General features: G+C 49.1%; 1 protein-coding gene across 1 annotated transcript; it reads right to left on the bottom strand.

The window, feature by feature from the left end:
• Positions 1 to 8,125: 8,125 nt before the first annotated feature.
• Positions 8,126 to 12,587, bottom strand: LOC147753834 (uncharacterized). Its single transcript, XM_086973384.1, has 2 exons — positions 11,751 to 12,587; positions 8,126 to 8,263 (listed from the first exon to the last, which is right to left on the bottom strand). The coding sequence occupies exons 1-2, from the start codon at positions 12,582 to 12,584 to the stop codon at positions 8,126 to 8,128; spliced, it is 972 nt and encodes a 323-aa protein (XP_086829510.1). The 5' UTR covers positions 12,585 to 12,587.
• Positions 12,588 to 13,511: the final 924 nt, after the last annotated feature.

Raw genomic sequence — 13,511 nt, 5'->3', positions numbered from 1 at the left:
GATCTCACGACCATCTTTTCGCGGCTTCAACTCTGACTGGAACTTACTAACTGCTGTTATTGTCAACGCTGCTGATCTACCAACGTATTCTCGGACGCAGTTACGAGAGTGTGAATAATGGCTAACTAACTGTCGGCGCTGGCAACTGGGAACTGGCCGTTGTATTGGCCGAGGCATAAAAAAATTAGCCGTAGGGCATGAACATGTATCGAGTGCGACGAATCAGATGAGCGAGCAATATGAATGTGGAGTTACTAGAAAGCAATCAGAAGACCAACAAATATATCACGTAATCGGCGGTCACGTCATATAGTGTATGCAGCTATGATGCATTAGGCTTCATTTACGGCCAAACTTTTCCGTTAGCAAAATATACGTCAATTGAAGTGAGCACCCAATTCGACCGTGAAGCGTCAGTTTTTTTCATTCACTGCTGTAAACTGTCCACGGACAGCTTTTCTTCGCATTTCATCTCTGACATCTGACTTTTACCTTGCCCTTTGGTATGGATTCGAATAGTCTGAAAGGCAAGCTGACACTTCCAGCGTCATGGTCGACGACGACGGCGACGGCGACGAAGCACGACTAGCATCTATATGCCTACGCAGCGTACTTCTATTCACAGGACGAATGAATAGGACGAAGAAGGGCGAAACAGTTGCAAAAATTTCCATATTGACCGTCGATGTCGAGTGGACCTTCAGGGAAGTCCGCAGGTCCTTTTTTGCCTTACCGAAACGTTTTGCAGACACGGCCTCTCAATAGTGTATCGCCACACTTACTTATATAACCAGCAGAATTGGCTGACAGCCTCTGACGCCTCGCCTTCTTTTTTCAGCAAACATCTCTTATGTGCTTGGGGAAACTCTGTTCTGCCGCCGGGGTTGAGAAGGCAACATTGGATAAGACATGAAGGCTGCGATGGAAAGGCGTTCTTTAACCTCAAATGCCTCATGCACTTTGATGCGCGGCTCTTTTTGACGCAGGCTCACAAATCTAATCGAGCTTGTCTAATCGAACATCGCTTCTGGATTCGGCGATGATTATCGTTGGCTAGCTGGTGACCAAACCAGCCGAGACGACAAGGGCAGAGAGGACAGCGAGATTCCTCAGGTGCAAAGGTCCTTTTCGATGGTCATGACACGTATTACTTTCTCCAAGATGGATTGCTTTTTACTTTCCTTCCTCGACGGGCTTTCGATAATCGAATGGATCGACAAATTCTGTTTAGATTTATAAACTTTGCGGCAGCCTTGTAGTACGCCGGCTCTGAGGACCGTTGCATGATGTGATACATTAGCTGAATTGAGAAGACATCGGGGTATCGCATGCGGTTTAGATCGGCATTTAGTAGAGCGCGTATTTTCCGCTTTTAGGTAACCTTCGATAACGCAAATGCATTGTCACTGTATCAAAGTGGAAACATCCGTAGCTATGATTACTCACATATCCGAGGCGCTTTTTTTGTACGCGCTTTAGACAACCGAAATACTAACTACATATATCACAAGTTCTCTTCAGAATGAATCGGTTTTTAACTTCTGTCAACTTAAATTATTTCGCTTCCTTTGACAGAGCAGTGTCAATCTAATAGTGTAAACCGGCCACAACGCTTCATGCTTCAGCATATTGGTTGACACCGAATAACAGCTCATCTATTGGGAATAAATAAGTAATTTATTTGGTACGTTCCGTTAATATTTCTATTTCAAAGTGCCCATTTTCGCAGCACAGTATTATTGTTTAATGGTTACTGCACGCATTTTCCGATATATGTAGCTTTTAAGTTCGAAGTTGGGTTTAGCTCATGAGCCCGACGATGAATCAGTTGAAGCTGCTCAATCCAGTCCGCTTCGACGATGGGGTGGACAGCGTCCACCTCGTTCATTCAGTCATTGCTGTTGCTACTGCTATACAGTCCTCATTCGACCCAGACCAAGAGGCCGAGAGAACCGACCGGCCGCTGAAGTGCGCTACCGTGCTTCGAGACCCATATATCCTCCCCTCAAGCACCCCCTTTAAGAATCAACCCCCTTAGCACAGCTCAATCGAAGTGAGCCGCTCCGCCAGCTCCCTTCAGGACTCGGCTCGCAGTTAAGCTACTCCTCTTCACTAGTAACCCTGACGATGCTCCGCTCCGAAGTGGACACGGTTACCGCGCTCAGAGCGTCGTCCATCTATGGCGTGCAACCTGCGGCGAGCGGTTAGGCCAGCTCAGCCAGTTGGCGGGTTAGGTTGTGACCAACTGCAGGGTTAGCAATAGCGGCGATAGCAGTCACAGCAGAAACAGTACTACACAGACCGAAACAAAGCCAGTCTCCCTGGCGCACATTGAGGTTGACACACTGAATCTCATCCCCAGGATTTAGCCCGACTCGAAGCTCGTTTCTCTTAGTCTTCGTTCCTCCGTCACCTCACCTGCTAGCGGAGATGGCGCCATCATCCTGGCTGACCGGTCGTTTTCCCCTAAATACACACCCAATTTTTCCATGACGGTGACCAGAGCTTTCCTATCAAAGTAGTACGCGACTCTCTTAAGTGGTGCGAAAAGGTAAAGGAAAGGAGTACCTATCGTGCCCAGTGTAGCCGCGCCACAACCCATTTTGCGAACCTGTGACTACATTCTTTGAGCCATAGAGTGCCAGATCTTTATGCATAAGTGTGGAACAGTGAATGTCAAAGCTAATATTTTGATAAGAAATGCATTGTGTCCTGGTTATTTTAGCTCATTCGATAAGAAAACAAATAAAAATCCATCGAAAAAAAAATCTACATCACTATCCCTATACACTCGCTACATATAATTGATTCCAATTGCTTAAGCATGCATCGCATATGGTATATTCCTACATGAATACTGAATGACTCCAATTTTCAGTTCTATTAACAATACTTTATACATTACGTTCTTTTCGCATTGAAAGTTGGTTCGAACGCGTGGTTTCCGCGATTTTCTGTGATTCATGTACTAGGAACATTAATCTCAGCTTGCCGGAAGAGAAGATGGAGGCAAGTGGCTTGAAACGTACGACGGTCTTCCAACTGGCGGCGGCAGTACGCACTATACGCGGGATCTCAGGCAAGTTTCGGTTTGTGGCCTCAACGTGTTAGTCGATTCGAGCTGTGGACTCGACTCGAGCCAATCCTACGACAGCGGCCACTTGGGGACGAGCAGCTGGTCGCTTGGCTGGCCGAAAAGCACTCGCCGGAGCTGGAGAGGTCGACAGTGCAGGAAGAAGCGACTGGTGAGGCCGGCCCAGGCCATCCGCCTTCGTTCGCTGGTCTGTGTCCGTCTACTAGAGAGCGAACAGAGAATGGGACTAGCCTCTGCACTCCAGTTGGGCTCATCAATCTGCTCACCCTAGTGGCACCCACAACGAACCCCTGGCAGGCGAGAGCCGAGACGCGCTTCTTTCGACCCCACGATCCCTCCACCCCCGCCAGCTCGCGGGCTGCTCGTCCGTCGCTGCTGCTGCTGCTGCCTCCGCCAGCAACCGGCGAAGCGACCGACCGACCGACCGACTCACCGACACCGCCGTCGCAGCCCTGGTTTGCCACGGGCTTGGTTCTTCTATCAAGGATAAGAAGAGAAAGAAGTAAGCAGGAGCAAGGATATTCTTCGAGCAAGCGTTCTTAACGTTGCACTTTCTCAGCGGGCCACTGCTTCAAGGAACGAGTAGCGAGGGCCACTGGCGAGGTCCTCGCGAAACGAGAAAGCATCATCAGGCCAACGAAAGAAGGCAAACCGGCGACCACTAGAGCAAGCGAAGGAGCGCCTGAGTGAGTGAGTCGTGGCGGACGAGTGAACGAGTCGCTTCTCGCTGCACCGACTGCCTGCCTGAATCTCCCTACACCCCCGTTCGGCCAGGTTAAGAGGTAATACGGCACAGCCGCCTCTCACTAGCTCGGTCCGAAGAGGACGACGAGATCACTGGGCCGCCACGGACGTCCACCGACCGACTAGCCAAAGGCGTCACTGCTGTGATCTGCCAACGACCGACATCGGCCGCCACCCCCCCCCCCCCCCTTTCCAGCCGCCGCTACGTTGCCGGTCTGACACACGGAGATGCGGTGGGAGAAATAGTCGTGGCAGCGGTGTCCAGCAGAGTAAAATGCATACTGCACAGCCAGCCGAACTTAACCTGGCCCAAAGATTCTTGGCTAACTTAACTGAAGAGTAAACCTGAATAGGCGCCTACTTGCTTGCCACCAGTCGGGCGGAAATCTCTGGATTTCTCTCTTAATTAAAATACCACGATGCCTTGTGGCCGCCGAGAAAATAAGTCAACTCAGTGCGCAATACATCGCAGTGAGGTAACACTTACACAGGTAGAGTCAAAATGAACAACGGAACACGCAGTTGAACGAAGTAACCATAGCGCTAGGAGAAGCAAATGCTTATACGAGTGGACGGTTGAAACTTAGCTAGTTATGGTGCGCTACAGAATGAAAGAAGGAGAGAAAAGGGGCAGGCTTTGACTATCCATGTGGACCGTTTTCTTAACCGCACTTAACTTCAATCTGAGGAAATTTCAGCCATAACTTAGAAGTTGCAAACGCTTAAGATAATAGTATAAAGCAATCGGTCCCAGGTGACGCTAATGCTCTCGTGTGATGGCTGCTGACAAAACGACGTCAAGAATTAGATTAGGTTACAATTATATATATCTTGCTACTATTTGTTTACTAGACTTGGTTTCTTTATTGGTTTTACAGACATATATTTCGTGTGTTCCGTGTGTGTTCTTTATATGTTATTTGAAATAGGATATCGATTTCAACGGTCGATGCTGAACGCTGAGCTGTCTACTACTGCTGCATAATGAGCAAGTCATGCAGCCAAGTTGTTAATACAGTCCTCTAATAACTTCATAATTAGCGATGCGGCATATAGTAAACAGTGCGTTTGATTTGTGTTGCAGAACTACCTTTGTTACTGATAGGTCCCGCCGGGTCTAAAGCTTTTTCTACCCTGAATTGATCAAGGAATGACGATTGCAGTATGGCACTTTTTACAAACGAGCTGTTGGAATAGGGTTGTTTGTCTGTCCCACTCGACGATTTCTGCGCAGACTAGAGGCGAGATTCGGCGATGCGATGAACCGTAATCGGGCGACAAGATACACTTTCGTCCAGTACGGCAAAAACCCGCTTCTCGACTTTCGCGACCAAGCTCCGCCAGATTGACTGATATAATCAAAGCCTGATGCTCTGATTGGGTCATGAGTCAGCGCGGACCCGGTCGGATCCTCGCCGCTTCGATTCGATCCACGCCGGCCGGTAGCGGAGTGGGTGCGGCCACGACAGCAAAAACGGTAGAGACAGTGCCGTTTGCAGATACAATAAATCGGGCCGGTCAGACTCAGTCTTCAGGCCGTGGACGAAGGTCTGTTCTGCCTCTAAAGAGACGTCTTTTGCTCAGCCGCTTGTCGCCTTAAGATCACATATGCATACCCACATGCTCACGCTCCCCATCTTCACCTTTCGTTGGCGGCTTTCCCTATCGCCGCCCGCCCGCCCGCCCGTCCGTCCGTCCGTCCGCCCGCCCGCCCGCCAATGTTTCGGCATCTCATCTGCCATCGTCTCTACTCGACGGATCTGCTTAACCACGACAACGGCGAAGACGACGAATCTTCACTGTTTTCAATCGGCAGTCGGCATAGTCTTCAGTTCGCTGTCTTATCATTGTCTAATGATGGTAGAGACGCGGTGATGCACTCGCTGGCCAACCGCAACGAGACAACAGCTGCAGCAGAGGCGTCAGCACATCGGCGACTAGGACTCTGGCGGGCCTTAGTCGAATACCTGCTACCGAAATTAACGGCAGGCGGTTTCGCAACGAAGCACCAGAGATGCGAAAGATGCCATGTTACATTGATGGCATTGGTCAGCGGCGAAATAGATCGATGCCACCGATTCCTCTCGAAGCGGCCAAATCTTCTCTCGCTCGAGTCGGATTGTCTCTGTAAACTTGATCGTCGTAGGTCGCCAACGTTCGGCCGGGCAATCGGCGCGTTGGGCGAACGAGCAGGCATATTTGATATCAATGATGACGGGGCACAAGTACTGGAGAAACCAAGTCTGGCGCCGATAGCTTAGACGGTAAATAGATTGACTAGCTGCCTGGTTATCAAATAGCGTTAGTCAGCGGCCTTTCGTATATCTAGGTTACACCCTCGCGTAGCCTATCGTTCGACCAGAGAGAAAAGAAACGCGATAGCAGAACGCGTGAAAAGCAGCAGCAACGCATTTTTAACAAGGAATGTCCTTCCACGACAGACAGTTTCATAGAACGGGCGACCAGAGGATAAATGGCCGGCCGACGAGCGGACAACGACGCAAAAAAACCGTGTCTCCATAAAGACAATGGCCGTAATAATAACAGTAATTGTAGATACTGTACTTAATGCAATAACGGAGAGGGTAACACAGTCGTTTTTACTGGTACGGGAAATTGTACGTCAGCAGGATCAAACGACGGATTAAAATATATCTTTCTACGTACACCACGTAGTCTGCTTGGGAATCTGTTACTTTTTTTTTTTTTTTTTTTTTTATCGGAACAGGACGTCGGCAAAGATTAGCAACACACTGTTGATGACATCACGAAAAACAGAAAAGACGAAGAATATTTGTAATGATATAATCGTATCGTTTCCTTCTACGAGACTCAGAGACACATGTGTACATGAAGATATATGAGAGGTGGAGGATAGAAGCAATCGGTTTCGTGCCGGGAACTAGCCGTCTGATGTAAGGGCTAGCGGGGTCCCAGAAGTAAAGCTCCAGTAGCTGTTTAGCGGCTTATTGTACGCCGAAAAGGCCAACTGGTGATATAAGCCAGTGTGGTGGTCTCACATTATAATAAAGAATCAAATATAGCTATTCAACTAATATATCTACACTAATATGTCCCACAATATGTAGGCAGTTACTGAGAGCCGTAGGCGAAAAGCTGTAAAAGGTTACAGTCTTAATTGGAGCTCACATCGGTGAAAAGTCGCCTGATCATTAAACTAGCCACCTAAGATCCTACTTGCTTAGGGGCAGACGAATTTCATGACATAACGACTAGATATGCTCGTAAATTTTGTTTTCACTTTTCATCACCGAAGCAAAATAGGTATCTCGGTTCAGAAGCTCTCACTAAATTAATCGTATCTTTTTTCTAGAGATCATTTAGGTGACTTCTAAGACAGGGGCGAACGTGTAAGGTCGGGAAGTAAAAGGCGGGGTCAGCGACATTGCCGAAACAGAGCGGTAATAGAGAACAACATGGAAACTACATTCATCCGGCGCTACAGCCATTGCTCGTTGTCATGCTCCAAGGCTGCTGCCAGCGGCGGCGGCGGCGGCGGCGGCGACGGCGGCGGCGCTGGTGTCAGTGTAGCCAACCGGTCAGAGTGAGAACAACTGCCTCTTCTGCTGCAATCGCGTGCGTTCGTTGGCACAGTATGTGGCACTAACCGAATGTAGCAGCGGCAGCGACTCAAGGGTACCGGCACGACCACTAGAGGCGTCACGCCATCATGGTACCGCACCACGAGACGAACTGTACCTGAAGGCGCTAGCCAACAAGGCTCATGCATGGCATAAGCTAAATGTACATAGCACAGCCTCAGGCGTCAACAGAGTGAATAGTGTGGGTTTGTTGTCAAGTGAAAGACACGGTTAGAGAGGGACGGCCATAAGCCAGCGAAAGCTATACGAGTGGCGGATATATATGGGTGTATGTATGTATGTGTACGCTCATACATGGTCAGGAAAAGACACGTTTGAAATTTTCAAGAATTTTTCTTTTTCTCTTCAAACGTACAGTTAGTTTTAGCTTTCCTGGCTGGCTGGCTGGCTGGCTGGCTGGCTGGCCGGCAAGAAATACACGTGGCAGCGGGTACCGGAGAGCGAGCAGCTAGAGCTAGTCAGTCGCATGGCGATCCGTGGTATTAGGCTATTATATATCGTGGTACTGATCGGACCACAGAGCGGTGACAGTAAGTATCAGAGCTAGCAACAACAGCAGCAGCAGCAGCAACAACAGCGATCTCGAAATGGCTGGCATATGTAGTCGGCAGCTTTGCAGACGAGGAAGGGGGGGGGGGGCGCGGTGGCGAAAAAGACGCGGGGGTCAAAACCGGTTTGCGCCAAAGACACCGCGCTCGCCGGCGGTGGCAGCGTCGCCAAAGTCGAGGTGATGGTGATGCCGGTCGTCCACCCACTTTGCTGGGACAGAACCATTGGCATCGCGGCTGCCGCTGCCAGCGCGCTGAACAACGAACAACAGCAGCAGCACTTCGGTCTCCGCCCGTTCCATCGTTGCAACGACTCGTTTTCGCGACCAGCCCCAGCTAGGAACCGAGCCAGCAGCAGTCGCACATTGCTAACTGTGTCGCCTCTCTACTCGTTCCAAGCGAGACAGTTGCTGCGTTTGATTCCCTCTGTACCTAAGCCTTACAGCTCAGGTTTACCGGCATCTCGTCGCCGCCTTACAAACTGTGTTAGTCTTTCGGCCAGCTACCTAGTTATCTGCGCTAGTACTAGTTGGTATGCTGTCTCTGTTCTGAGCTTGCCACAGCACAAGCTTCCTGCACGATCAAGCCTTGCATGGTGTCCACAGATGAGGCGGCAGTAGCAGAAACATAGTAGAGCGATAACAGCAAGAGCAGCGGCAGATTTGTGCGCGCACAACGGGCGGACTCACTCTGTAATTTTCTACGGATGAAACCTTCGCAGCTTCTCGTGCTATTACTGCTGCTGCTAACAATGCAAGCGATGGCATCGTCGCTGGCCCATGCTCTAGAACTCAACGGGCGGGGCGGGGGGCGAAATGGGGGCTTTGCCTCAGCCGTCAGTAAGCGCGAGTCAGGCATCAGCGAACATCGCCACTGGGTGTTGTCATGTGGTTTCATGACGATAGGCGCCATGCGTAAATGTATACGTATTGTGTAAACCACTCTTCTTCAGCTAAGTGCCCGGAGAAGATAATTGTGTGTGCGCGATGCTGATAGAAACGGAATAATTGAATGAAGGTAGTTATATATAGATTTGTTAGAGACAAAGCGCGCCACGAATGGTCCGGGCTTACGTGTTTATACAAACAATCTATGGCCATTAACCAAACCGGACGTAGCTTCAGCCTACCACAGTTATAGCCAAATATGAATAGAAATGTGTCGCATTTGCGATGTAGCAGAGAAACTTCACCGGGAACGTGTGCATATAGAGATTTTTTCGTCCACTTTCGGGCCGGTCCGGTATGAAAAATTAAAACTGTATACAGGGACAATAAATGAAAATATGTACATACGTAGGCTACATATATACAAATGTGTACCGTAGACCGCTGGTGCCGTCAGACATACGCAAGCTAAATAAGTGGTACCGCATTTGCTACTTCTTACTCGATGACGCTGTTTGGCAAATCATTGCTGATATGATCGCTCGCTAACTATGAATGGAACCCATTCAAAAGTGCCTGCTTGTTTGATGACGAATACCTAGACGCTTCACTTTTCTGCATATAGGACAGATTCGTCCTGTTCATGGCAAGGCGCGATAGCGTTTTCGCTTGCTGTCCCGGATGGCTTACCTAAGAGCGACAACTGCGCCGATCGTATACACATATATATATATACGCAACATAGCCACCACTCAATAGCAAAATAGGCCAGTCGCTACTTTTCAGGCGCGGCGGCTGAATTGCAATTACCACGTCACGATCCTCAACGACGACGACGACGACGACGACGACGTGTATTTATTACCAGCCGTTGTCTCGCTAGACAGTTTGACCTGCTCAAGTCTAAGACCGTCGTCTACGATAGATCAAGGTTGACCCAGAGCGTTTACTGCCAGTACGTTACCGACCGACTCATCAGCCGGCCGGTGAGCCAGCGGTACTCTTACTCGACTTTGCTGTCAACGATACGACGATGCAAACCGCTCTGCTGCTGTTGCTGTCGGAAGCTGAAAGGCGAAGCACCAACCAGTAAGACTGGTGGGCCGGCAGGTCCGCATCTTCCAACGAATGCGACGACGCTCAGCCGGCGAACCGAAGAGCCATCGGCTGGTACGAATTAGTAAGCAGGGGACGTTGTCGCCCAGACTCGTAACGCAGCAATAACAGCGAAAGGAGTCGCCGATCTACGATGTGTGTACAGATTCTGTTGCTGCTGCCGCTGCCGCCACGGTGGCTTCCCACTTCGCCACCTCGTCATCGTTTACATCGCGCGTTTTACTTCACTATTGAAGAGAACAACGATGGGACGGCCCGGCCCTTCCTCGCGCCCTTCAGCTGACAAGAAAAAGTCGATCAACAAAGTCGACACGGTTAAGCTATTACAGCGGTCTACGGATGCATGCGCTACTTGCATGCATCTGTCCGTGCAACCAGACACATTGTTTCGCTGCTTGTCGTTGACACGACCAGTAATTAGAAGCTAATAGAAAGTGAATATATGTTTTTGACGCGCCGCAAAAGACAAACTGAGTCTCTATCATTTCTAGTACAGTCACCTTAGGTGTTACAAGCGTTGACAGCACGAAGCGCGGTATCGTGCAAACGTTCCGGCTATGTATGTTCGACGTCTTTGCTTTACGTCTGCCTTAACAGATACTCTTAAGCCAAACCAAAAAATGGCAGTTTATTTACATGAATATTGCCATTAACGCATATTTATCTACACCTAGATCTCATATTCGGGCAACATCGAAACATTTACACGTTCAGGAGGCATGAAAATCTTTTTGTGAAGCCTTAAAAGCGTAAAGCACAAAGACTTACATCCTAAGATTCGTAGATTTCTATATGTCGCTAATAATGACTTCTCTTTGAACGTACGTTACATCAATGTGGGCACATGGCTGGGAACCAGCAAACATCGACAGCGTGTCCTTCAGCTGTTTAGCACAGGTTTATATATATATGTAAACGTAAATATTTTGAATGGCCGTACATGATCAGTAAAAATGATCGGTTGGAAAAGCTCACGAACCTGGCGAATGTCTATTTCTTGATTGTAAGTCTATTTTTCTCTTACCGTATTCGTCGCTATGGCATATATACATCAAAGGAGATAACAAACGATCAGCTTTATAGCAACGTTCATAGACACTTCGAACGAGAGGTAGTGTCTCGTATCTCGTATACCTTTTAAAATACCACGGAAGCTTCCTATTACGGTAAGTATTACCAAGGGGTTTATGGCATCAGTAATCTCCGCCAGTGCCATGTTTACGTCGTCCGTGATGGCCTTTCTCTCTATCGTTTTCCTTCTTCCAATAAACGCTAATAACGTATTGACCATCCCCGTCTGTTCTACCTCGTCCAATATAAACCCGGTGCGAACGACACCACGGCGTGCCAAGCAAGAAACTCTCTCGACCTCTATCGCAGTATCACCCTACCGGCCTCAACTATTACATATAACAGAGATACATTGACGCCTTATTAACAGTACCTCCAGCACTGTGCTAGAAATACTGCGACTCGTTTATAATCTGTCCATAGTCATATTAGCTTTTTATGGCTAGAGCTATCAACACCTGGATGATGTTCACCAACCTGAAAACCCCATTCCTATGTGGACGTATATTAGATCTTTAGGTAGTTGTTTTCGTCTTGCCGTTCGTTCGTACGTACAATTGTCCCGCCCTAAATTCCTGCGTACATTAGACGATTTCCTCTATCCGAGCTGTTCTATGTATCGTTTGCTTACACGATTAGTCATCTGTTCAATTGTACCGTTACTAACCTGGCCGGACGAGACATTATTGCTGCTCTGATGATGACTGCTGCTGTTGCTGGTATTCTGATGGCTACTGTTTGTGCCGTTGTTTGTGCTGGCGACGTGATGGTGATGGTGATGTCCATTGGCGGCGGCGGCGGCGGCGGCGGCGGCAACAGAAGAATTATTTGCGTGGTGCTGTGCAGAAGCTGCCTTTAGCTGCTGAGCAAGCTGAAGGCCGTTGAGATCGCCGAGGCTCAATGCGCCGAGAAGCGCTTGCGCCTGGGCTTGCACTTGGGCACGCTGGGCTTGAGCTTGCGTGGAGTTCACTGCTGTCGCTGCTGCTGCTGCCGCCGCGGCGGCTGCAGCGGTTGCGGCAGCGGTCGTTGCTGCTGCACTGCTCTGATGTGACACTGGGGTTGGGGTGGTCGCTGTGGGAGGCGATCGGGGGGTAGTAGCTGGCAGCTGGCTTAGCTGCGTAGTCAGCTGCGTGAGCTGGTTCAGCTGAGACAGCTGGCTCGATAACTGGTTGGCGAGCTGTTGGGCGGCGGGGTTAGGGGCCGGGCGGCCCTGCCGGTGGTCCTGCGTCCGACAGCCGGCACATTCGCAGACGGGAGGGTGCACGGAGAGCACCCCTTTGGCCAGCAGCAGTTTCATCGACTTACCGCTATGTCGGATGGACCTCTTCCAGTCCTTGGCAGTTTCGCGTCCACTTACGTACTGGAACTCGTTCGGTGTTAGCCATGTACCTTTGAACAGTATGCACGGTCCCTTGGAACCCTGGCAGAGTCTGCCGAGGTAAAGGAGGCCCTTGTTGCCTCCACACTCCACTTCGAGGATCACTTCGCCGTCACGCTTCATAACGAGGACGTCGACGCCTGCCTTGCTAAATCGTTGATTAAAGGGGTTGACGGTTTGGCGGTAGGCGAGACGAAGCGTTACGGTTATTGCTGTTGCCCTTGTTGTTGTGATGGTTGCTACTGCTGGAGCAGTCGCCCCACGTTACTACTCTGTTCCTCTTGTTGCTGATATTGTATAACTCAGTTTATTTGTCAGTTATTTCTATGTTACGAATTTACACCTTCATACAGACACAAACGCGCGCCCACGCATGATATGGGTGTCGCGAGGGGCACACGTGACATACAACTACTACGATCGTTATTATTAATGTACTGTAAAAATACGACCAAGATGAAGCCTGACCAAATACTACAGTAGATGATGTACAAGCAAAGCGACAATAACGGAATGGCCGTTTGGTGAATCGCTACGCGTTCTTTATATTGATCTTGCTGTTGTCGCAACGGGTCGTCAGGCTCTCGAGACACGGAATAGCCTGCTAGAGCGATTTGGCCTCAAGGATAGCGATAAGGCCAACGTGTTCACGACGTATTTACTGGTTTTCGAGATATCTATAATAATGTGATAATAGCGATGGAATGATTTCTATTCGTGCTGCAGGTAATAAGTAAGTTTATGAACAAAAGTTATAGCAGCGGAAAGAAATTGATGTCGATATGGGTTTGTCTTCACTGCGAGGCAGACTTCGCAAAAGCAGGTGCCGTTTTCACTTGTGTTTTCTTTTGCTTACTTCTTCAGAATCGAGCTGAAATGATGTGACGAGGTACTGAAAGTGTCAATTAAACGGCGACAATATAAACGGTAATGATGGTGGCGAACACAGCGCGTTTTTTTAGCTGAATTTAAATTATTGCACATACATACACACACACACACTCATACAGATACAGTCAACTATATTTCAAATATTGAACGTACGTCCAA

The sequence above is a fragment of the Varroa jacobsoni genome, unplaced genomic scaffold (genome assembly GCF_002532875.2).
Source record: "Varroa jacobsoni isolate VJ856 unplaced genomic scaffold, vjacob_1.0 scaffold_191, whole genome shotgun sequence".
Lineage (NCBI taxonomy): Eukaryota > Metazoa > Arthropoda > Arachnida > Mesostigmata > Varroidae > Varroa > Varroa jacobsoni.
Note: the sequence above shows the minus strand (reverse complement) of the source record. Positions and strands in the feature narration are given on the sequence as shown.

Bases quoted from the DNA above. Each gene is read 5' to 3' on its own strand.
- LOC147753834 (XM_086973384.1), bottom strand. From the start codon at position 12,584: ATGAAGCGTGACGGCGAAGTGATCCTCGAAGTGGAGTGTGGAGGCAAC. The intron at 8,264-11,750 runs GTTAGTAACGGT...TTCGTTGTTCAG, and splicing joins ATAATGTCTCGTCCGGCCAG to CGCGCTGGCAGCGGCAGCCG.